Raw genomic sequence first — 24,224 nt, forward strand, 5'->3', positions numbered from 1 at the left:
CATTCAGCTCCACAGAAAAGCAGCAGGATGATCTAAGTATCCAATTTGCCTGTGATAAGGTAGGAAAAAAAAATCCCTTCTCTCTTCATGGGAATTCAAACTATGATAAAGGAGACAGAAAGACAGCAAGTTTGAGTGAAATGTTTACATTTATATTGAAATATGCACTAAAACAGAATGAGTCCTACTAGTCAATGAAATTTTGCCAAAGCGGAATCACAAACTTCCGTTGGGGAGGTCCAGTCAACTAGCAGCAGTGATCCCCAAGCAGGAACACCAAGGAGAAGCCTGGGAGACCCCACCCCAAAAAGCCTCCTTTCAAGGGATCCCAACTCACTTCTCCCACATGCACCCACACAGATTTAGGAGCACAGTCATGCTCCTCATTTTCTTATATCTTTAGTTTCTTCTTCGCTGCAATAAATATAAAATTGGCAATGCTCATATACCACAGCACAGACAATATTTCAGGCGTTAGCATACAACTGTAAACAGTGACTAGGTTAAAAAAATAAAAAAGATAAAAGAAAGTTGAACATTATTTTTAAACGACGACAAAATTCCTAAGAGCAGGGCATGAGCTGCTCAAGATTTGTTTTGTTGCGTTAAGGTTTTTGACAAAAAATTCAGGTTTAGACAGATGTCCAAATAGACTCAAGGTGGTAGCCAAACCACTGCCCATGGCAGTCTAGAATATGTGGCAGCAAAACAACATGCCCTAGATCACCCTTGGCAGTACATCTTCAACCTGCCACATTCAAGATGGGACTGCAGAAATCTTTATTGTGCCATCACCAGCTGCCATCTAGTGCAGTGGGAATGGGTGGGCAAAGGAATGGAAGTTTGCTGGGAGACAAATAGAATTAACACCTCTGCTGGCTGCCTGGAAAGTTGGCCCCTTAATCACAAGGACAACTAGGACATTTCACTTGGACAGTGCATTAAACTTCATATATGTGTGTGTATATATTTCCCTCATATATATATATATATATATATATATATATGAAATCCAAATATTAAGCATTAAGTTCTGTCACTGCAACAAACGGGTGTCAATCAAAGAAAAACAGAAGAACACTTTTTGCCTAAAGCAGTGCAAAGAAAGCTGGCAAGAAATGAAAGTGGACTCAGTATCTGCACATTAGCAATGGGGCAGACTTTTATTTAAAAGGCTAGTGGTTCAAATACTATTGCTCAAATAGCTCTGGTAAATATAAAATGTAGTTAACATCCAAGGTTTATACACAGAAGCAAAGGAGCTGAAGGCCAATTCACAAAGGGATATTTGATCCTTAGTCAAGAGAGAAGCTAAAAGCACATGCTGCAGGAGTAACCTAATGGGGTTTGTTTGGACCATACTCCTTCCCTCTGACAACAGAAAAGACCTGGATAGGAAACTGTCTTTTCACACACAAAATTGTGGCTTAATTAAATCTCCTCCCTAGAACTATACCTCAGCTAAGAAAAAAAAAATCTGTCTTGAAAAACTCAAGAACCTGGGCTACTAAAAATAAAAAGGAAAATTTAATATAGTAAACAAGTTTAGTAAACACCACATATATTTTCAGTTGTTAATGAAGACATGATACATTCAGGAAAGTTTTTGTTTTTTTTAAAGACAAAAAAACCAAAAAACAAAATTCCCAGAAAAAGCCTCGAGGAGGAAAAAAAAAAAAATCGCCCAAGTTCTATCCCTTTCAGTCAGAAGTGGCTCTTAGCACAAACCACAAATCCCCCTCCAACACACAAAAGCAATGCCATGTGCCTTGCAAGCAGAGTAAGAAACATATGCCTTAGTTACTGAACTTGAACGTTAAGCAGAATCATTGCAGAGCACATTTTGATGGGTTACTTCAATATCCACCTGGTCCAGTTTAAAGTATTTGTTTGTAAATCCAGTTTGTACATATTCCATAGGTATATTAAACAATAAACCACCTGTTGTCCTATTATTTTTTGTCCTATTATTTTTTAAATGGCAGTTCTTGTAGCTCAACAAACCATTAAGATTATAAAGAGCTCTCTTGAAAGAAATTCTCAGATGAAGATCAATTGAGAAATCCTGAAGGTTAAACGAAGTTCTTTTTTACTAGTTCTTTTTTTACTAAAACAGTGGGATCAAGCAGAATATCTATTCGGAAGAGCAGTTTCAACATTTCCCCATGAGAAGAGGCCAAATTTTTCTGGACTAATAATAATTTATAAACTAAGCCAATAAAAATAAAATAAAATATACACCTTAAAATACTACAAAACTTGAAATAAAGTCAGGGCTTATGGAGTGGGAAACAGAGTTCTGGGTTTTTTTTCTCCCCAAAAGAAGGAAAACTGTAACAGGTTCTAAGGGAAAAACAAAACAAAACAAACCAGAACTCTGAATATGGATAGCACTACACAGACTCTATAGCACAGACCACCACACAAGAATGAATTACATATCAGTAATATCATCATGAGAGTAACTGGCTGGGGATTTATACTTCCAGCAACAGAGCTCCTACGTCAAAAACGTGTTAAAAGCTTGTAATGTTAACAAGGACCCCTCCCACCAAAAAAAAGAGGGGATGAGGGGGAATAGAGGAAAGGCTGCATGCATGGGTCTATTACAGACGTGATATTCAGCAGCATAAAAATAATACCCTCCATTGAGTCCCCCAAATGGGGCAAAACCTATTTTCCACTGCTAAGCATGGGAAAGGTTAACAGAGTGGAATAAATTCACCTGTAACCATAGCATCTCCCATACTTGAATGACAAGCACGTTCAATCTGATGTTATATGTTGCTATAACATTGAGAATACGTATGAGTAAAGCAAAATAAAAAACAAAAGGCTAAATTATGAACTTTAAAAACTGGAAAAACATCTGTTTTAAAGCCAAGAAGGTGTTATTCTAATTATTATTATATATGACATAATCCATAGAAAGAAAGGCCAAGGAAAGAATCTTCATTTTGTTCAGTACTTAGGCTTGATGTTGTCCTAGGAAAAACAGTGATAAGTCAATGAATGTGTCACACATATAACTAAAAAGTCCCCTTCTGGTTTCCAATGAATTTAAACAACCATCTTCCTTGGCTAATTTTTCTCCTGTGTCAAACAAACCTTCTATGTACAGGACCAGTTTAAATCCCTCCTCCCCTTCAAACACTAGATATGAACATCCAGGAACATTCTACAATGCAAAGTGCCTTAAGAAAGAGAAGGATTCTGTAGTGCCAGTGATATAACTGATCTGAGGAAGCTGGGACGCTATTAACACTGATGGGAGCCAGTCAGGCAATGGTGGTTTGTTTTTCCTCAGGTGTTTCCTCCAACAATTGCATGATCAGTTCATGGAGGGGTTTGCAGATCTTTGCGTAGCCCCCTCCTGTGAGATGCAGAAAATCAAACATGTCGTGGCAGGAGATGGCACCGTCCGAGTGCACGAAGCCCCCATCTGTATCCAGGAGCTGAACATTGGCAAGCTTCGGCAGGGAAACCTTGAGGAGCTGGTTCACCTTGGCATTCTTTTGCCTCAAAGGGTTGGGCTTCTCACCTCGAGGTAACAAACCCTGGGGAAGAGCAGAGAAGAATATAAGATGAGAAGACTCACTGTTTTTTCCTACTTACTTGTGATTTCAAATATCCCTGGAACTCTCCATCTAGCACTTGTTATACCTTTGATTTCTGAAACACTGTCTTAATGAAAGTTCTCTGACTATCCCTCCTAGGTTTCTTCCTGAGCTCCTCCTCCTCCTCCTGTCCCTTAACTGCTGGTATTCTTCAGGGTTTTGTCCTTGGCCCAGTACTCTCTACACCCTACACACTTTAGCCCAGATCTCTTCCTGGAGCTTCAGAACTGTGTATTTGAATGCTCCTGAGGCACACCCAACTTAACACGTCCAAAAACCCATTCATCATCTCCCCCATAGACTATGTTCCTTCTACATTCTCTGTGTCAACTGACCTTCCAACATCCCTGAGTCTCTCCTCCCATGTACCTTATCTATTCATCATTAAATCACTCAGCTTTTACATCCTAAGCATTTTTCCAATCCATTCTTTTTTCTGACTATAGACACTGCTATGGCTAGGGAACTTAACCAATATTCACCTCAATTAATGTAAAATCTCCTGACTAGTCTTCCTACCTCCAGTGGTATTACCCTTTCAATTTATCCTCCATATAGTCCACCACATAGCTAGAATAATCTAGCTCAAATACACATCTATTCATTAATGCCACATGGAACCTACACTAGAACACACGAGAAATGGAGTTGGAACAAATGCTGTCTTGATGAATCAGAGCCACATAATATCTGGTAGTATAAAACAGAGATGTGTTCTAAATTCATTTTTAACTTATTTGTTAATGATCTAATATAATTTTCAGATAAATCAGATGTCTGTCCTTCTACTATAGTAAATAAAAGCCAGCTCTTATATGGCAAGTGCAAGGTTTTATCATCTCAAACTAGAAATGGCCTTTATACAGATAACTGATCCAATTATAAAACTGTCAGAAATCCCCAACCTTTTAGTTGGTTTATAGCTAATGATGCCCACACAGCCAAGTTATTGTTATTTAGGCAAAAATGTTGTCACCTGTTTCTCCTACAGGGTATGATAAGAGGTCTTATTTCATAAAAACGGGTTTTCTGTAGGCGTTCTACTAAAAGAATCAAAAAAATTTTTATGCCCAAAGCGTTATTCACGTCTGCTTTAAATTTTTTCAGCAAAACGCTGGACCTCGATTATTAACTTACTGTGTGACCGTAAAGTTCCAAAGAGAACTACAGAGAATTATGAATATGCTACCCCAATCCATCTCCTTTCATCCTTGTCAAGTGCAGACAAGGTCAATGCTAAACCCTAGTTTATATAACTGTTAAAAGTATAAGGCTATGAATCTAATAGTCAACAAAGAAAATCAGCCCTCAGCGCTGGCACATCAAAGCTTGGTTGAGATATAATGAGCAACCAGGAAGGATGGCCAGTGACCAATAAATACATGTTATTCTGACTTTCAAAGAATACCATAGTAATTAAAGCCATAAAAAAGGATTAAGCCTCAAGAGCAGGGCGCCATACCTATTGGGATTGTCAAGCAAGGATAAGAAAAATAGCTGATATACTTGCATAACATTTTCCTTAATAAATGAGTATCAAGGGTATGCCATGTGATTTTTTCCTCTATAATAACTGATAATTGTTAAAACATTATTTTAAAGGAGACAAAATACACTCCTAATTCCTTTACCATGTAACAACTATTTTATTTCCTTTTCCAATTTGCATATTTACTTTCAAGCAATTCTAAATATAATATACATACCGTTTAGTATTTGGACTGTTCACTTAAATACATCATAAATTCTGTTTTCACACAGTCCTCCTAATTGTCATATGATTAGTGCTATTATAGTCAATGACTTGTGCAATCATTCCCCCATGGGGTTGATTATTTAGGTTATTTCCAATGTTTTAGTATTGTAGATAACACCACCATATATCAAATTCAAAAGTCTGGTTGAAACAAAGAATATTTATGGAGGATTTATTCAGCAACATTCATGCAACAAATATGTCCTAAGCAACTACAATGTACCACCCACTGTACTTAAGAGATGGACTCTTAACCACAATGTAGTCTTTTCTGGAATAATGTAGGATATAAATAAATACATAAATTAATTAAATACCATGTAATAAAAAAATAAGACCTGGCTCCCAGAACCCTGTCCTAAGATAATATCCAAACTCCTAACATGGGACCTGGCTGTGGCCTCTAACTATCCCAGACTTGAACTTTATTCCAATGATAACCCTAAAATTCTTCTAGCACCCTCCTTCACTCACCCAACAAACACATACATGTATAAGCCTTTGATCATTTCCTTCCTTTCTTCCTCCCTCCCTTTCTCTCTCTCTCATTCTTCTCTGTAATACCTTCTCTTCTTTCATTTCTCTATTTGTCTGGAAACCAATGAATTCTTTAAAGCTAAACTCAGATGTCAATTTTTATGTCTAAAATATACCCTGTTCTCTCCTTAGCATACAGTATAATAATTCTGTTTATATTGCTGTGTCCATCCACCAGCTCCTTGAGAGGAACCGCCTTACTCATTTTTGTACGCTCGGAACCTAGGATAGTGCCTTGTACATCGTGATTCTCGCATGTTTGTTGAATAAATGACTACCTTATTAACACTATATCTCATTGAAGAACTGAATACACGTCAGATTTCTCAAAAACATACATTTTTAGCTAGGTTAAGAATATCTATAGGTAAACTTTAACACTGAAATAGACAGCTGTTTATCCCTGAGACCATGAAGACAATGCTTTAATTCTACAAAGGGTAGCATTTCCTGTTAGTGGTAAGACTATGAAGAACCCATTTTCTTCCTGATGGAATCTCTGATATCTTAAAGAATTCAGAGATTCTGATAAATACACCACCTTTACCATATTAACCATGGAACAAAACAACACATCTAGGCTAATCCAAACTCAGGTCTAATAAAAAGAGACTCAGGAACTAGGAAAAGTCTCATATGCAACTTAAAAAATTATCAGAAGATAGTCAAGGCGAAAAAAAAAAAAATTAAGGCAACCTGAGGCAACAAAGAGGATTTCCACTTCTAAACAAGGATGAGCAGAAAAAAGATGACCCCACAGCTGTTCTAGGAAATGAGACCAATAAGAAGATGGGACATATCAGAGAAGAGCTTCTAGGGAGCTTGATAAACTGCTTCCAACCTAAAGATTCTCTATGTTCATGAGTGACCACATTTCTAAAAAGACCCCCCACCTTACCTAATGATATCAAGGTCTCCACCCACCCAAAGACCACATACCAATACAATGATTTTGGCCTGTGGCTGCCTTGTGTTGATAAGTTGTACGATGGCCTCGATTCCACCTGCTACTTCTTCTGCTGTATTTTCATGGTTGTTTGTTCCTACCCAGACAACAATGACCTATAATTGAGGGAAGGAAGAAAAAGAGAAAAAAGATAAATACTCAGGAATGTCCACTAGTTAGTTGAAAATCTTATTTCAAAAATCAAAGAAGGAGGGGCTTCCCTGGTGGCACATTGGTTGAGAATCCGCCTGCCAATGCGGGGGACACGGGTTCGAGCCCTGGTCTGGGAAGATCCCACATGCCACGGAGCAACTAAGGCCGTGCACCACAACTACTGAGCCTGCGCTCTAGAGCCTGTGAGCCACAACTACTGAAGCCCACGTGCCTAAGAGCCTGTGCTCTGCAACAAGAGAAACCACCGCAATGAGAAGCCCGTGTACCGCAACAAAGAGTAGCCCCCGCTTGCCGCAACTAGAGAAAGCCCACGCGCGGCAACGAAGACCCAACACAGCCAAAAATAAATAAATAAAATAAATTTTTTAAAAAATCAAAGAAGGAAAGATGAACTTCTCAAATGGTATTGGTAACTTCAACAGGGCAGCCATCTTAAAACATTATTAATGTATGCCTCATATACATCAGGATAAATTCCAAACAGAAAAACACTTAAGTAGGAAAACTGTACTAGGAAAAGATGAGAAAATTATTTTATGTGCAGTTGGAAGCTAATCTCTTAAGATCCAGAAACTATACAAAAAAGATAATAAATTCAACTGTATAAAAATAAAACCACTGCAAGTCAAAAAAGAAAAAAAAAAGAGAGTGAAATCTAAGAAACATGGGGGAAAATACTTGCGACATCATAAGACTCCCTTAGTTAAAGTACCTTCTAGAAAAAATAAAAATAAAAGTACCCAAGGGAGTGTAGTGGGTATAAATACACAGTTCTACTCAAGGAAAAGAGTCAGTGGGGTGGAGGCTGGATATAGTTTTTAAAAGTTTTTCTCTTCAAAAAAATAATTTTATAAGGTGGCTATCACCTAGAGACACACACCTTCCTATGTAACCCAAAGTAATTTCCACCTGTCACAAAAGAAAGGAATATGCATGAGTTTTTCTGTTAGAAAGGCAAAAATAAAATACTTTCAACTACAGCAACTGTTATCAATGGCTCAGCTTTGTTTCCTTTTTGTTGTTTGGGTTGAAAAAATTTATATGCAGTGTGTCAACTCAGGATGTTGATAATGCTATAAGGCACTGGGCAAATGTTTGGGCTGAACATTTGTTCACATCTGCTTCAAATTTTCTTCAGAAGAACTTGGAGGCTTTGATTACCAATCTGTTTATATGTTTAAATGGATCCAAAATTACTTCCTCAAGTGAATCATAGCTCTGCTCCCACGGCCCACCTCTGAGCACTTTCCCCCTCATACTGCCTCAGGTAACAGAATAGCATACCTTACTAGCATCAAATCCCTTCCTACAGCAGAAGATATTTATAACAAGTACAAACCAAGCAAGCAATACACTGATTCTTAATTAAGCATGTATTTGGAATGTTCTTAAACAATATCATTTAACTTAAAGGGGCAGGAAGCAAAGAACAACAGTGAAATAACGCTTTAAAGAAGCAATTTTTTTTTACTACCAGTGTCTGACAATTTAACTATCTGCAAAAGACTCAAGATAAGGATATTCTTAAAAAAATAATAATAATAAGTTTCATTTCACCTTAGGTTTAATATTCTCCAGTTCTCCATTCTTTAGTCTCCATAAAACATGTCTTGTTGTATCTCCCCCAATTCCAAAATTCAGTGCATGAAGTGGGGAAAAAAGCTCTCGCCATATCTGAAAAGAGAAAAACTTGATTTATTTAAGCTGAAATTAGTGGGAAATAAAATCCCTCAATTGCAATGTGTCGTGAGGCATCTGAAGTAAGTTTCCCTTTTCTGTATTCAAATGTATCACTGCAAGTGGTATGCTACCAACTGCTGAAAGGGCTTTGAAGATGCCATTGTGTAACTCAGTTTTCAGTACAGCTTTAGATCTCAGCTCAAGACTTGAGTCACAGCTCAACCTGATGCCACTTAGGTACCAACATTTATAATTAAGCTGCCAACTCAATAAACTCTCCTTTTCCTTTATTCAACCATTTAAAGGAATAGGGTGAAGTAGAAACATGAGATGAAAAAATTTAGAGTGCTTGAGCCAAAAAGATATAAAGCTATCTTTTCTTTTAAATTTCCCTTGGGAGAATGCCTAACCTCAAAAAGATTCAAAACAGTTCACTACAAAAATATATAAAATATAAAAATGGTAAAACACAATAAGAACTGAGAATCATGACTAAGACAAACATAAATGAGCAAATACAAATAAGAAAATAGTAAAACACAAATCATGACTAGGACAAATATAAACAAACAAATATAATGTGAAGCTTCTTGGAAGCCAAGGCAAAAAAGGGAGCTTATTTATAAATAATGTTGTATTTTTTCCTTTGTCTCATCATGCTTGATGGCACAAAGAATCCGATCAGGTAGGTCTGATTTCCCTTCTACTCTGAACTAGAGTGGAATGAATGCAAGTCTGTTATCAATGAATGTGTTGACATGAGCAGCCAAGGACCACCCTCACCCCCGCACCTCACCTCATACTGCTGCATCAACTGCACCATGGAGTCCCCCACAAACAGGACATCCGGCTCTTTGTCTTTGCAGTCCAGGACAAATCTGTTGTGCTGGTGTGAAGAAGAAAGAACAATCAGAAACTGGCATTTTCCCCTGTTAGATTTCTTGGCCTAGACAGAACAGTTGTCCAACCAGTTACTCTGTTGTTAAACATTCTATTTGGTCTGTCCCTAAAGCTGATTCCTCTCAATCTGCTATTAACTCCTGGGCCCTTCTGAAAACGAGAACAGAAAAATGCGTTCATGTTTTTTTAAAAGCTTACCTTTCCTCCAACTCTTTTAAAGAAAATTTCAGATATACTTAAAGCTGATGTAATACAATGAACACCTGTATACACTCACTTACATTCAACAATAACATTTTCCCACATTTGCTTTATCTGTGTGTTTGCTGAATCATTTGAGAGTAAGCTGCAAACATTGTGATTCTTCACCTTTAAATATTCCGCATGCATCTCCTAAGCATAAGGACAGTCTCCTATAAAACCATAGAACTATTATCACATCTAAGAAAATAAACAATAATCCCATAAAATCTAACGTTTAATCTTCACAATTGTTCCAAAAGTATCATATGTATCTATTTTTTGAACTAGGATCCAATCAAAAGGCATGCATTTCATTTGAATGATTTTAATATGGCCTTTGAAAATGTCTGCTAACCTCTAAATGTGAGATGTTGGCAAACTGGGACTCAGGCTTTTTCAGTCTAATTCAAGTTTCTAAGCAAGGGTGACCTAGGCCTGGTATGCTTCTCTTTGCTCTTAAGGCATAAGACACCTTTAAAAAGATTTTACCCATTGATGCTAAACTGAAGGACATAGTTTCAATTTTTTTTTTTTTTCGCGGTATGTGGGCCTCTCACTGCTGTGGCCTCTCCCGTTGCGGAGCACAGGCTACGGACGTGCAGGCTCAGTGGCCATGGCTCACGGGCCCAGCCGCTCCGCGGCATGTGGGATCTTCCCGGACCAGGGCACGAACCCGTGTCCCCTGCATCGGCAGGCGGACTCTCAACCACTGCGCCACCAGGGAAGCCCTTCAATTTTTATATTCATCCCTGAAACAAATTAACATGATGGTTTAGCAGGTCTCTAACCCAGTTCTATGGAAAGGTCTGAATACTGTTTCTTTTTCTCAAACTCTACATTCAATTATGCTTCCCCTAGGAATTAATTAAGATGGAGTTACTATTTAAGTATTTCTGCTGATAATACAAGTGCAGATGACACTGTGGTGAAACTGAGATATTTCACTGCTATTGGTGAAAATACAAAAGTATTTCTGGAAATAATTTGACAACTGATTAAGACATCTCTTTTACAGTGAAAGGATTTGGGATAACATTTACTTTTCTCTTGGGTCCATGTCTTGTGTAAACAATTTTTTTAAATTACTATTGTTTCAATAAGTATTTTTAAACTGAAGGGATAAGATGAGCAAGAATAAGGCTTTAGCTAGTTTTATTGAGTAGGTGCTCTTTCACGTCACGTCGTCTCTCTACTGTGTATGCTAAAGTGCCAACTACCTCTCAATACCAACAGAACAGCTTATGTTTAAAGAATGTCATGGAATTTAAGCTCTGCTGTTCTAAAGGTTTAAGTACTCTAAATTTTCTTTTTAAGTATAAAAGTAGTTGCAATGAGCTTGGAAAAACAAAGAAGATAAAAGCAAAACATCTATAATCCTACCATTTTAACCCAGTACCTATTAACGTTTTAGGGTTTTTTCTCTCATTATTTTTTCACATCCCCCCGCAACACAGTTGAAACGTATGTATATATCTCCTTAAGGCACAATAGCTTTGGGGACAGAAAAACCTATGTTCGAAGTCTAGCTTATTTACTTTCTAGTGCAGTGACCTTAAGCAAGTACATAACCCCGAGTTTTGTTTTACACATCTGCTGGCAACTCTGTTTTTAGAGTTGTGAAGATGAGAGTTGTATAAAAGGGGCCCAGCTTCTGGCTGCCACCCAGTAGGTACTCAATAAAGAGCACACATTATAACTGCATTAACATTATATTAGAAATATTTTTCTATGTAGCTACATGATTTTCATAACTATAATTATTTTAAAAAATTTTATCGTGTAATTTTTTAAAAAAATCTTCATTTATTTATTTATTTGGCAGCGCCACACAGCTTGCGGGATCTGAGTTCCCCAACCGGGACTGAACCCGGGCCCTCGGCAGTGAGAGCATGGACTCCTAACCACCGGACCACCAGGGAATTCCCTATAACCGTAATTTTTTTTTTTGCGGTACGCGGGCCTCTCACTGCTGTGGCCTCTCCCGTTGTGGAGCACAGGCTCCGGATGCGCAGGCTCAGCGGCCATGGCTCACGGGCCCAGCAGCTCCACGGCATGTGGGATCTTCCCGGACCGGGGCACGAAACCGTGTCCCCTGCATCGGCAGGCGGACTCTCAACCACTGCGCCACCAGGGAAGCCCATAACCATAATTTTTAACACCACTTAATATCCTACTGGATGCATCCAGTGGCACATTCATTTTTTTTTAGCTCTTTATCCTAATGACAGATTTGCCAGAAGCCTCCTATTGACTGAGATGAAGAAACTTACACACACACACACATTTTCTTTTACAGGCTGGGAATTTTTAGGGCAAAGGGGATTAACACTTTCACGGATCTTGGATATACTTCCAAATTACTAACAAAATGGCTACTGGCTATATCTATTCTGACGCCAGCAATGTATCAGAACTCATTTTACTATACTTGCACCTGCACGGGTTATTAATATTTTTCTCTCCCTCCTTTCTTTTCCCATTGTTTTAATCTGTACTTTTTGGAAACAAAAAGTTAAAGCTCCTGTCATGCTCACTGAGACACTTATCTAGTATATTTGAGGATATTTTTATTGATAATACAACAGTATCAGTGCTTCATCTGTAATATTTACTGAAAATATTTCTGTCAGTCTGCTGCTAAGCCTTCTTTAGGTGGTTAATGTTTTGATACGAATTGTTATTAAATTTGTCTACGGTCAAGTCTTTTAATATCACCCTTAAAAAAAACTTACGATTACGGAAAATATCAAGGAAATACAGGAAAGCAGAGCGAATAACACAATGGATCTCTGTGTATCCATTACCAGATACAGCAATCATCTAACTTACGGTCACTATTATTTCAACATTCCAGAAACTATTGCCCCACCCCATTCTTAGATTATTTTGAAGCAAACTGAGGATATAACATTTCATATATAAATATTTCAACATGTAGCTCTTAAAAGATTAAAAATATATATAACCACAATACCAGTTCTATCCTCTAAAATTAACAGGAATCCTTTAATATCAACAAATAACTAGTGAGTGTTCAAATTCAATGTCACAAAATTTTATTTTATGATTTTTTAAAATCAGAATCTGGACAATTTGTCTCTTAAACCCCTTTTAATCTATAGGCTCCCCCTCCCTCTGCCACCACCTCCCAAACTTCTTTTTTAAGGAATATGACTGTCTGACCTATAGACTCTCCCATAGTCTGGATTTTGTTGACTGCATTCCTGTGGTGGTGGTGGACATGTTCATCTGTTCTAGGTACTTCTTGATATGTGGTACTTAAGTCTAGAATAGGGATGGATATTTTAGCAATACTCCGTGAGTAGTATTGAGTATCACTTCAATACTTGTTTTAATCATGACTGCTTTTCTTTTAATGTTTTGTTTCTAAATAATTTATCTACAGAAGAACTGAAAAGATTGTAGAGTATTTGCATATACCCCAACTCAGCTTCTTTCAATGTTAGCATCTTTTATTTTTTTATTAAAAACAGAATTTTCAGGTGTAAGGATTTTTAAAAAAATTTTATTTACTTTTTATTTATTTCTTTTTGGCTGCGTTGGATCTTTATTGTTGTGCGTGGGCTTTCTCTCGTTGCAGTGAGTGAGGACTAAACTTCGCCGTGGTGCTTGGGCTTCCCATTGCAGTGGCTTCTCTTGTTGGGGAGCACGGGCTCTAGGCGCACAGGCTTCATTAGTTGTAGCATGCAGGCTCAGTAGTTGTAGCTCGCAGGCTCTAGAGAACAGGCTCAGTAGTTGTGGCGCACGGGCTTAGATGCTCCGCAGCATGTGGGATCTTCCCGGACCAGGGCTTGAACCTGTGTCCCCCGTATTGGCAGGCAGATTCTTAACTACTGCACCACCAGGGAAGCCCTCAATGTTAGCATCTTATATAAGCATGGTACATTTGTCAAACCTAAGAAATTAACATTAGGGAATACTATCAACTAAAATAAAGTTCATTCAGATCTCACTAATTTTTCCACTAATGCCCATTTCCTGAATCAATCAGGATATCACATTGCATTTAATCTGTATATCTCCTTTAACTCTTCCGATATGGGACAGTCTCTTGGTCTTTCCTTGTCTTTCATGACCTGACACATTTAGTTGCGGTAAGGTGTTCTGTAGACAGTCCCTCAATTTGGGTCTGTCTGATGTTTTCCCATGAATAGGCTGAGGTTATGGATTTTTGGGGAAGACTACCACAGAGGTGATGTGCCCTTGTTGTATCATATCAGGGAACATGACTTATTACTGGTGATGTTAATACTGATCATTTGGGTAAGGTGGTGTTTGCCAGTTTTCTCCACCATCAAGTTATTTTCCCTTCCATACTCTATATGTTAGAAACAAGACACTAAATTCAGCTCCACCTCCTGCAGGGAGGGGTCTCAAAAAATATGTGGGCGTACCTTAAAACCACCAAAGTAATTTACAGGGAGATACTCTAAGGCTAGGCAAATATACCATTTCTCCTTAAAGTTGTGTCCACTAATGTTAGTATTCATCAATGGATCATGCCTACAGTAATTATTACTGCAGTGTTCTATCCATGATTTTCTTTTCCCTCCTTACTTCTACATTTATTAATTAAAATTATTCTGTAAGGAAGATTTAGCCCTTCTCCCCTATTTATTTATTCATCCACTCATTTATTTATAGCAGAATGCATTAATGAACACTTATTTTATTCTTTCCGTTATAAACCAATAACACCATCATTTGTCACACTGCTCAAAATGTTCAACTTTGCACTCTGGGAGCTCTTTAAGGTCTTTTAGGTGGTCAAACTTATCATCAATGAGACAAACCAATACCACATGTATTCTATGTGATGCACCGGGGACCCATCACTTCAGTGATATTCCTGCCGTCCATCTTTTTTTCTCTTTTTCTTTTTTGAGTAGTTTCTTGCTTTCTTGCACTAGAAGATGCTCTAGGCCCATATTTTTATTTTCTTTGCTCCAGCTATAGAATCAATCATTTCTCTAAGGAGCCCTGGTTCCTTTCATTGGAGAACTGTATTTAAAAACCAAGATCTGGGTATATAATATATTTTAATATAAGTTAGTCCTTCCATACTATACAAGTTTTTAAAAAAATTTAAATATTCGTATCTGTTTTTCTTCCATTTGACTAATTTTTTCCCAGTCAGTGCTAATCATTTTAAGTCTTCTAATTTATGCCAGAAACAACAAAGGCATCTGGTTTTAGTTACTACTTTTAGTAAATTTATAAATGACCTAAATGCCCATCAATGAGATAAAAGACAACCCACTGTGGTATTTTCATATAAAATAATTGAATACTACTTAAAGAGAAAAAAATGAATAAACTACAGCTATATTTTTAATATGTATGATTACTGCAGAAAAAAATACATTCAGAAAGATACTATTTACCATTTAAAAACGTGCAAAAAGGGACTTCCTTGGTGGCGCAGTGCTTAAGGATCCACCTGCCAATGCAGGGGACACGGGTTTGAGCCCTGGTCTGGGAAGACCCCACATGCCGCGGAGCAACTAAGCCCATGCGCCACAACTACTGAGCCTGCGCTCTAGAGCCCTCAAGCCACACCTACTGAGCCTGTGTGTCACAACTACTGAAGCCTGTGCGCCTAGAGCCCGCGCTCTGCAACGAGAAGCCACAATGAGAAGAAGCCCGCACACTGCAACGAAGAGTAGCCCCCGCTCACCGCAACTAGAGAAAGCCCGCATGCAGCAATGAAGACCCAACACAGCCAAATATAAATTAATTAATTAATTTAAAAAAGTGCAAAAATACTAACTATATTGTTTAGAGATTATATATGTAGTATGTAAATACATGAAATTACTGGCTTGGGGGTGAGGAGGTAGGAAAGAGAAAGAAATTGATCAGTGAGGGGTATACAGGGAACAGCAATTCTTTTAGCAATGTTTTATTTTTTTAGGATGAGTAGCAAATACACAGATGCTCAAAATATTTCATAATACTTTTTTAAAGATATAAACAAATGAGGAAGATTAAGAAAGAATAATCACATAATTGATCCATAGGAGAACAGTCAAAATAAAAAACTACCACTCGGGGGCTTCCCTGGTGGCACAGTGGTTGAGAGTCCACCTGCCAACGCAGGGGACACGGGTTCGTGCCCCGGTCTGGGAGGATCCCACATGCCGCAGAGCGGCTGGGCCCATGAGCCATGGCCGCTGAGCCTGCGCGTCCGGAGCCTGTGCTCCGCAACCGGAGAGGCCACAACAGTGAGAGGCCCACGTACTGCAAAAACACCAACCACTCAAAATAAGCTAGTTGAAAGACTGATTTTTAAGTCTGAGATGACCAAAACAGAAAGAGAATACAACTATGAAGAGTATAAAGAGAATCACTAAATACTAAAACAGGAAACTCTGGGGACTTAAAATCATATTGAACTTGTTAGTTCAAAAGGTAATATGGTTGGAAACAGATAAAGGTTAAATATAGTTATTGTAAAGGATAACAGTTATTAAAAGCAAGCTACAAATACTGAAAAAAAAAATAAAGTGCTAAAAAAAAACAATGGGACATACTGAGAGGGCAAAGGGGCCAGAGCTTGAAGGGATTCCCACTTGCTAAACTTTGGACAATGAGTTTCAAAATTACAGTGGATTGTAACCCACTTGACTAAAATAAGAACCTGTGAGACCATATTATAACGAAACAGAATTGGTTTAGGCCAACACCATCTTAACCAAGTGATCAAAGCTACTATCATCAATGAGACAAATCAACATCACATGCCTTCTATGTGATGCACTGAAGACATCACTTCCCTGATACTCCTGCCAAAAATGTATGTGAATCTTGATTATGAGAAAAGAGAGGGACATTCCACAAAATAAATGCCCTATACTATTCCAAATGGTCAAGGTCATGAAAAACAAAGGCTAAGAAATGTTTCTGATTAAAGGAGAATGAAGAGAAACGACAACCAAATGCAATGTGTGATCCTAGGCTGGGAAGAAAATTGATATAAAGAACACTACTGGGGCTTCCCTGGTGGTGCAGTGGCTGAGAGTCCGCCTGCCGATGCAGGGGACACGGGTTCATGCCCCGGTCTGGGAGGATCCCACATGCCACGGAGCAGCTGGGCCCATGAGCCGTGGCCGCTGAGCCTGCACGTACGGAGCCTGTGCTCCGCAACGGGAGAGGCCACAACAGTGAGAGGCCCACGTACCACCAAAAAAAAAAGAAAAAAGAAAAAAAGAACACTACTGGGACAACTACAGATATCTGAATATGGTTTTTGGATTAGGTAACAGTATAATGTTAGTGTTAAATTTCCTGATTTTAATAACTGTATTGTAGTTATGTAAGAAAAGGTTCTTGTTCTCAGAAAACACACTCAAATATTTAGGGGTAAAGGGGCATTGTGATGACTGCAACATACTTTCAAATGATTCAGAAAAAACTGTAAGTTGGTAAATAGTACAAACAGATACAGACAGAATGATTAGGCAGATGTGGCAAAATGTTAACAAGTGGCAAGTCTAGAGAAGGATATAGGAAGTTGCTTCTAAAGTGTTTGTAATATTTGTATAATTTTGAAATTACTTCAAAATTTAAAAAAGCTTGGGCTTCCCTGGTGGCGCAGTGGTTGAGAGTCCGCCTGCCGATGCAGGGGACACGGGTTCGTGCCCCAGTCCGGGAAGATCCCACATGCCGCGGAGCAGCTGGACCCGTGAGCCATGGCTGCTGAGCCTGCGCGTCCGGAGCCTGTGCTCCGCAACGGGAGAGGCCACAACAGTGAGAGGCCCGCGTACCGCAAAAAAAAAAAAAAAAAAAAAAAAATTTAAAAAAGCTTAAAGAAAGAATACTGTAGAGACACTGTCATCTATTAAAATTAACAGTACACAATGCCCATGCTCTCAAAATATTCCTCAGTTCCAACATCACATGGTGATTAGGAATGACATCTCTAACATTAGATTTTTATTTACAGTAATCAATTCTTGTTGACCATTAAAAACACCCCATTGTAGCTCTGGTCAAAAGACTCTAAAAATTTAAGAGACTCATCTATGTGAATAACGCATGTGCACCCCCTTTTACCTGAGACATCCATCTGTCATCTCCTTGAATATCTTCCGCTGCATGTGGAATGGCTGCTGGGTTTGAGTCTCCTTGGCTCATTCTACACCTGCGGAAAAAATGTCTATGTTATGTTTTGTTCACTGACAGGAATGTTTCTTTGTTACCACTTACTTAAATATTACATGTCAGGTTTTAAACAGTAAGAATTAAATAAATTCCATTGGGTTTTGCCTAGAAACGATGCAACTGGAGTTTATTTTCAGCAGAGACGAGGTCCAGGACATGACTGTCTAAGTCCCATAAATATCTAGTACTACTAAACTTCCAGACAGGTTTGAATATCATTCAGGAACAATGCATTACATCAGTATATATCTTACACCTATATTAATTTTTCATAAATACATGTTATTGTAAGAAACAAATGACAAGAAATTAAACCCTTCAAGTTCAATGACATCTACATTAGAGCCTTTTAGGCTGCTAGAGTTACACACTTAAGAATTAGTACAGCACCGATTAGAATCCAGTGATCACTAAAATCACACAAATACCTGTACTACAGATGATGACAAAACTAGTCATGGGCTTTGGCAGTGGTTTTTTCATTTTTATTATTTATTATTTTTTTAAATTTTTTATGTTTTTTGGCAGTGCTCCGCAGCCTGCTGGATCGAGTTCCATGACCAGGGGTCAAACCCCTGTCCCCTGCAGTGGGAGCGCAGGAGAGTGTTAATAACCACTAGCCCACTAGGGAAGTCCCTGGAATTGGTTTTCTACAAATTTTACTAGGTATTTTTATTTTTGACAGGTATCCACTAAAAAAAAATTTGATTAACGACGACCTAAATATGGCATCTGATAGTGGAGAAGAAGGAGTAAGTGAAATTCAGGAATATTAGAAATGCTAATCTTCTAGAAAGACAAGTAAGAAACCAGACTGTTTTCAACCAATTCTGGACAATACATACTAGAGACATCAGGCTCAAGAGGTTACTTGGAAAATGCAAAGGATGATGAAAGAGAAAAAGCTGGGGTTTTGTGGCTTATAGAAAAAAAGGCTGTACTCTCTATTTCCTTCCTTTGCCATCCTCAAATACAACTAAACTTTCTCAGAAGGAGTTATAGCCTTTTAATAAGTATTCACTGAGTAAACGAAACACCCTGGATTACCAAGGTAGTAGTTTTTGAGGATCACAAAGTAACAAGCCCTAAACATGAAAGCAAATCTTCATGAAAAATAAATTACAGAAGGAAACAATTTTAACACTAATTATGCAAATAAATTCGATCAGTTCCAAATGACACTAGGTCTAAAAAAAATTGGGCTCAGGGTTAAGCCTATATCTGACTAAAGATGTAAAATATCATTCACAACCTGTGTATATTTCTTTAGATTACTAAAATTTGCAACTATCAGAAAACAATAGCTACCTATGAAGGACTATCTACTCTATGCTTTATACATACCACCTCCGATCCTCACAAAAGTACTGCAAAATGAAGAAAACGAGGATCAGATAATTTAGGTACTTTGTTCAGTGACTGAAATGAGGTTTGTCTGACCCCAATTACGTCACATCTGACCCACTGATCACAAACCAGTTCACGCTGACTCCCTAAAGGGGACCTATATCTAACCATTTCACCCAAAAGACTTATGACTTATACCACACGGAGCTAAAAACATCAATGTAAAATGCAAGAATCGGGAAGAACTGCAAGATGAACCTATATAGTTCCAATCAGACTATGATCTGTTTGGAGTTTCACTGTCTAAAAAAAGTGAGGAAAAATCAGAAGATACATAAAAGAAAACAAAAAAAGGATTACAGGGTTAAAACAAATAGCCACACAGAAACTTTTTGTTTTTAGCCAATAAAACATTCTAAATCTTCTATATAAAAGTTTCTTGGGGGGTCTACGTTCAATTCTTGATTCAAGTCTGGCTATTCAGGTTAAATCTGATATGGCACTTAATACTCACTTTAATTTTAGTAAGTAACTTTCTTCCCCGCTGATCAAAAAGCTCTATTGTCCTTAAGACCAACAAGGAGCAACTTTTCCCATTTTCTGTATTTCAAAATTAGATATATAATGTAAAGAAATACAGCAACAAAACAGCTCCTTTTTCCACTCACTAATTGAAAAAGTCTATTTCCTAACTTTTAAAATAGATTTTAAAAACCCAACCATTCCTCATTTATTTTCCCACCTGGAGAAACTCTTGACATGCTAGGTATTTTTGAGGCAAAAGTTAACTGACGCAGGGTTAACTGAGCGATCACTACTAAAAACGAGAAAAATAATCTGTCCCCCTCTCACTGTGTGATTATGTAACTGAAACCATTTTTCCTGGGGATTGTTAAAAGAACAAGGATGACAAAACTGTACATATGAGGTGCCTCCATAATAAAATGTATCCAAATTCATCCCTCACCACTTAAACACACAATGCAGGCACTCCAACTACATTTCAGTTCTTGGAACACCAGGTTCAGATTTTGTTGAAAAACTTAAGAATTCTGAGAAACCAGAGGGTGTTTCAAGGAAAGGAGCCAAGATGGTGAGAAATTAAAAAACCTGTCATATCAGAAATAGTTGAAAGAAACAGGTATGTTTATAACCTGTAGAAAAACTGTGGGGAAGAGGAAATAACGGGACAAATAGCCGTCAAAGTATTTGAAGATTACTAGGAAGGGACTTTAGGCCTATTCTGCATGTCCCCAAATAGGAAGACAAGGCCAGCAGATACAATGTACAGTGAGACAAATTTATAACAAACAGAACTGCAAATGACATGACCTGTCTCTCAAGGCAGATTCCTCCCAGGGGCTGCAGAAACTAGGTGAACACCTACTAGAAAAGCATAAAGTGAACTAAAGCATATGAGTAAAGACTGGTCCAGATTAGTGGGATTCAAACATTTTTTAATGTTTTAGAATCTTTTTGAAATGTTCCTCAATATATGTACATTTATAAATCAGATGTGAATTGCTGTTAACCTGTGTATTAAATATTTGTAATTTTTTTCCTTTTCTACATAAAAAAAATGAATGTAAAGAGAGGTTCTAAATATTTTCCTATATTCCAATGGATCTCCTTATGCATCCCAGGGCAGCACACATACTCGACTTTCAAGACCAGTGGTCTATATAAACTATAAGATCTCTTTAGATCTCTGATTCAATTTACAGACATGGATTTTTAGAGTTTCTCCAACAGGTAAACAACTGATCAAAAAATAATAACTGCAATAAAGATTTATTGAGAACTTACTATTTACAAGACACTGTGCTAGGAGCTTTGTTATTTAAATAAAAACTGAAGCTCAGGGAGATTTAAGGAAACTGCTCCATGATAGGGAGAGCTGGGATTTGAACTCAGGGTGATATACTACCCTCCAAAACCTATTACTCTTGAGCAAAGGGCATTAGGCTCTATATAGGAAAGACTGTATGAAACAATGATAAATTCTAATTTACTAAGTCAATTCACTTATATATCCTATTACTACTACCCAAATTTAATGGCATTCTGATACCCTTAGCAAAACACTTTCATCTCAGTCCTAAATTTTGTCATGAGCAAAATGAAAAAGCTATAGGGACAGAGAAACTGAGGAACAAAATGTCACTTACCTAAAGTCACTAGGCAGGTAAAACTGAGAGAATTTAGCACAATATTCCCAATTAGCTAGTCTTTTTCTTCTTTAACAATGAATACAAGGTCATCCTCCTTCCTCCTCTGAGCAAAATTTGTTTCTTTGTGCCTTCAGACACTTGGATTTTGGATTATTTTGCCAAATCAAAATCTTACAATACAAAGGAGTTTTCAGTTTTACCTGTGCCTATAGCTTGGTAACATTTTTAAACAGCTGTTAAAAAAAAAAAACAAAAACTGAGGGGCAAACCCATGTAATCTCCTCTTTAAGAACCAAACTAGGGGGACTTCTCTGACAATCCAGTGGTTAACACTCTGCGCAGGGGGCGTGGGTTCGATCCCTGGTCAGGCAACTAAGATCCCACATGCCATGTGGTGCGGCCAAAGGATTAAAAAAAAAAGAAAGAAAGAAAAAGAAAGAACCAAGCTGGGGACTATGCATTTAGGGGATTCAAATAATTCGGGAGTTAGATAAAAAAAAACTGTGTACTGTTTATAATAAAAATGAAGAATCAAATCAGGAGCCATCCAGAGAACAGCCTGTGGTGGGTCACAAAAATCTGAGTGATTTGGGGTTTCCTGCCTCACGTAGAGAGCGATATTGTGGCACAGAAGTATTCAGAATGCTGTAATTAGTAACAACAGAAAAAGTAGCAACAGAGAGGGATTTGACTCCCATCTCACCTCACTGGTTCATAATAATCGCCTCTGTGCAGCAAGTCATTAACTTCTGAGGTCACAAACAGCATGTTCAGTTAGAAAAACCCAAAAGAATGGAGATAAAGGTCAGAAGAAATTAATTTATCAGGAGACATACTCTTCCAGGGAAGCTTTAACTGTCCATTAAAATGAGTTCTCTGGGAAAATGAGGAGTAAGTGACTTGCACAGCATTTCCCAATTTTCCTGCATTTTCTGTCTTCTCTACTTAACTCCGACTATGACAGTCTTAACACCAGAATTTCCAAATGCTTATACCACCGTGGTGTAGTGTGTGTCTAATCAAAAACCACTTCCAACAACAAAGAATTATAAATACTCAAGCTGAGCTGTATGTTTCTTTAGTTTAACCAGGAAACAGATGGAGGGGGAAAGTTGCACTAAGAATTAAAAGATTCAGAATGTTTCCACTCTGACCTCAGACTCTTCATTTTGTTTCAGATGGAGCTGGCAGGGTTATTCTAAAGGCGAAGGCAGGCCTCATCCCTAGTACCCTGCCTCAGTGGGCTGGTGGATGGGTCCCGGGGTTCCAGCACAATCAGAATTTATTATCAAATGCCCAAGTCAACACATTAAAGCACAATGATTTCATACTCCTCCCCTGCTCCCGCACAAGGAGGCAAACTTTATATCAGAACGATGTGCCCAGGAGAAGAATCCAAAGACACAGGCATATCCAAGGCAAAGGCGTATTCTGATGCTCAAGGGGACAATACTCCTTGTTTTCTCCATACCTTTACCACTCCCCCAAAATGAACCCCCCCCCCATTTAAAGCTGTACGAAATGAGGCCTTAGGGTGGGTCCAGGTGGTCTTCCCTTTCTCCATGGGTAAGCTCTAAAAAGAGGCCAAAGCTTCATGTGTTTGGTTTTCTTAAGGTTTGTATACACATTATGAAAAGCAACGCTGGCCTGGGAGGTATGGAAATAGTGAGTCACCGTGCAACGGGCACATCTCAAACCTGAAGGCCAGAAGATCCTGATCTGGTACATGGACATGGACCAGGTAAAAAGCACCTAAGAAAACCTGTCCATTGGCAGGTTTAGCTAGTTGGTTGACCTTGGGCAAATCACCAGCCTCGCTGGGCCTCATCCCTAAAATGAGGTGCTGGACTGGACAGTCCCCTAAGAAGCCCTTCTGAGTCGTGACAGCCTATGGATTTTTGAATATATTAGAGAAGATAACGGAGAAGTTTCTGACGGGTGGCAAAAAGTGCTCCGTCAAAATAACAGTAACTGGTCTGAGCCCGCGCCAACGGCCTCTCAGACAGAGGAAAGGGGAAAAAAGGGTCAGAGGTTCAACCTCGGGGAGGAGGGAAAGGCAACAGCCGAGACCCGAGGCAGAAGCGTGGCTGGAAATGGGGCTGGCGGCGGCGAGCCCCGGGCCGCGGTAGCGGGGGATTCAGGGCGGCCTGCTCCGGGGGTCGGGCCGGGCCGGATCGGGCCGGGCGGCGCGCCCCGCCACGGTGCTCGGCCGCGGGAAGAGGCGGGGCGGCTGGGCGGCCGGGCGGCCGAGGAGGCGGCAGGTTTGGGGGTGGGGTACTGGGGAAAGGCTCCGAGGGAGGCGGCGAGCGGCCTGGAGGTGCGGGGGGCAGGGAGGGCAGCCAGGGAAGCCACGCCGGGCCAGCCGAGAAGGGGCGAGCGCGGGAGGCACCCCAAGGGTCGGGGGGGAGGGGTGGCGCGGGGGAGGGGCCGGCAGGGTGGGGGAGGGGAGGTCGCGGGCCTCTCACAATAACAAATCGCAGCCTCTTCCAACCCCCACCTCTAAGCCACCGGTCCCCCGAGTCCCGGACTGCACTCACTCAGGCACAGGGTCCGTGCGGGCCCCAAGCGGCTGCGGCGTCGGCGGGTGGCGCGTCTGTCGCTCGCTCAGTCCCGGCAGCCCCGCTCCGGCGCGTCCCTCCTCCGGCCTCAGCACCCGCTGCAGCTCCCCC

General features: G+C 39.3%; 1 protein-coding gene across 1 annotated transcript; it reads right to left on the minus strand.

The window, feature by feature from the left end:
• Positions 1-1,138: 1,138 nt before the first annotated feature.
• Positions 1,139-24,223, minus strand: PAFAH1B2 (platelet activating factor acetylhydrolase 1b catalytic subunit 2). Its single transcript, XM_004321830.4, has 6 exons — positions 24,093-24,223; positions 17,930-18,017; positions 9,507-9,596; positions 8,588-8,704; positions 6,850-6,972; positions 1,139-3,557 (listed from the first exon to the last, which is right to left on the minus strand). Exons 2-6 carry the CDS (start codon positions 18,008-18,010, stop codon positions 3,279-3,281), a joined length of 690 nt encoding a protein of 229 aa, XP_004321878.1. The 5' UTR covers positions 18,011-18,017; positions 24,093-24,223; the 3' UTR covers positions 1,139-3,278.
• Position 24,224: the final 1 nt, after the last annotated feature.

This window comes from Tursiops truncatus, chromosome 8 (assembly GCF_011762595.2).
Source record: "Tursiops truncatus isolate mTurTru1 chromosome 8, mTurTru1.mat.Y, whole genome shotgun sequence".
Taxonomy (NCBI): domain Eukaryota; kingdom Metazoa; phylum Chordata; class Mammalia; order Artiodactyla; family Delphinidae; genus Tursiops; species Tursiops truncatus.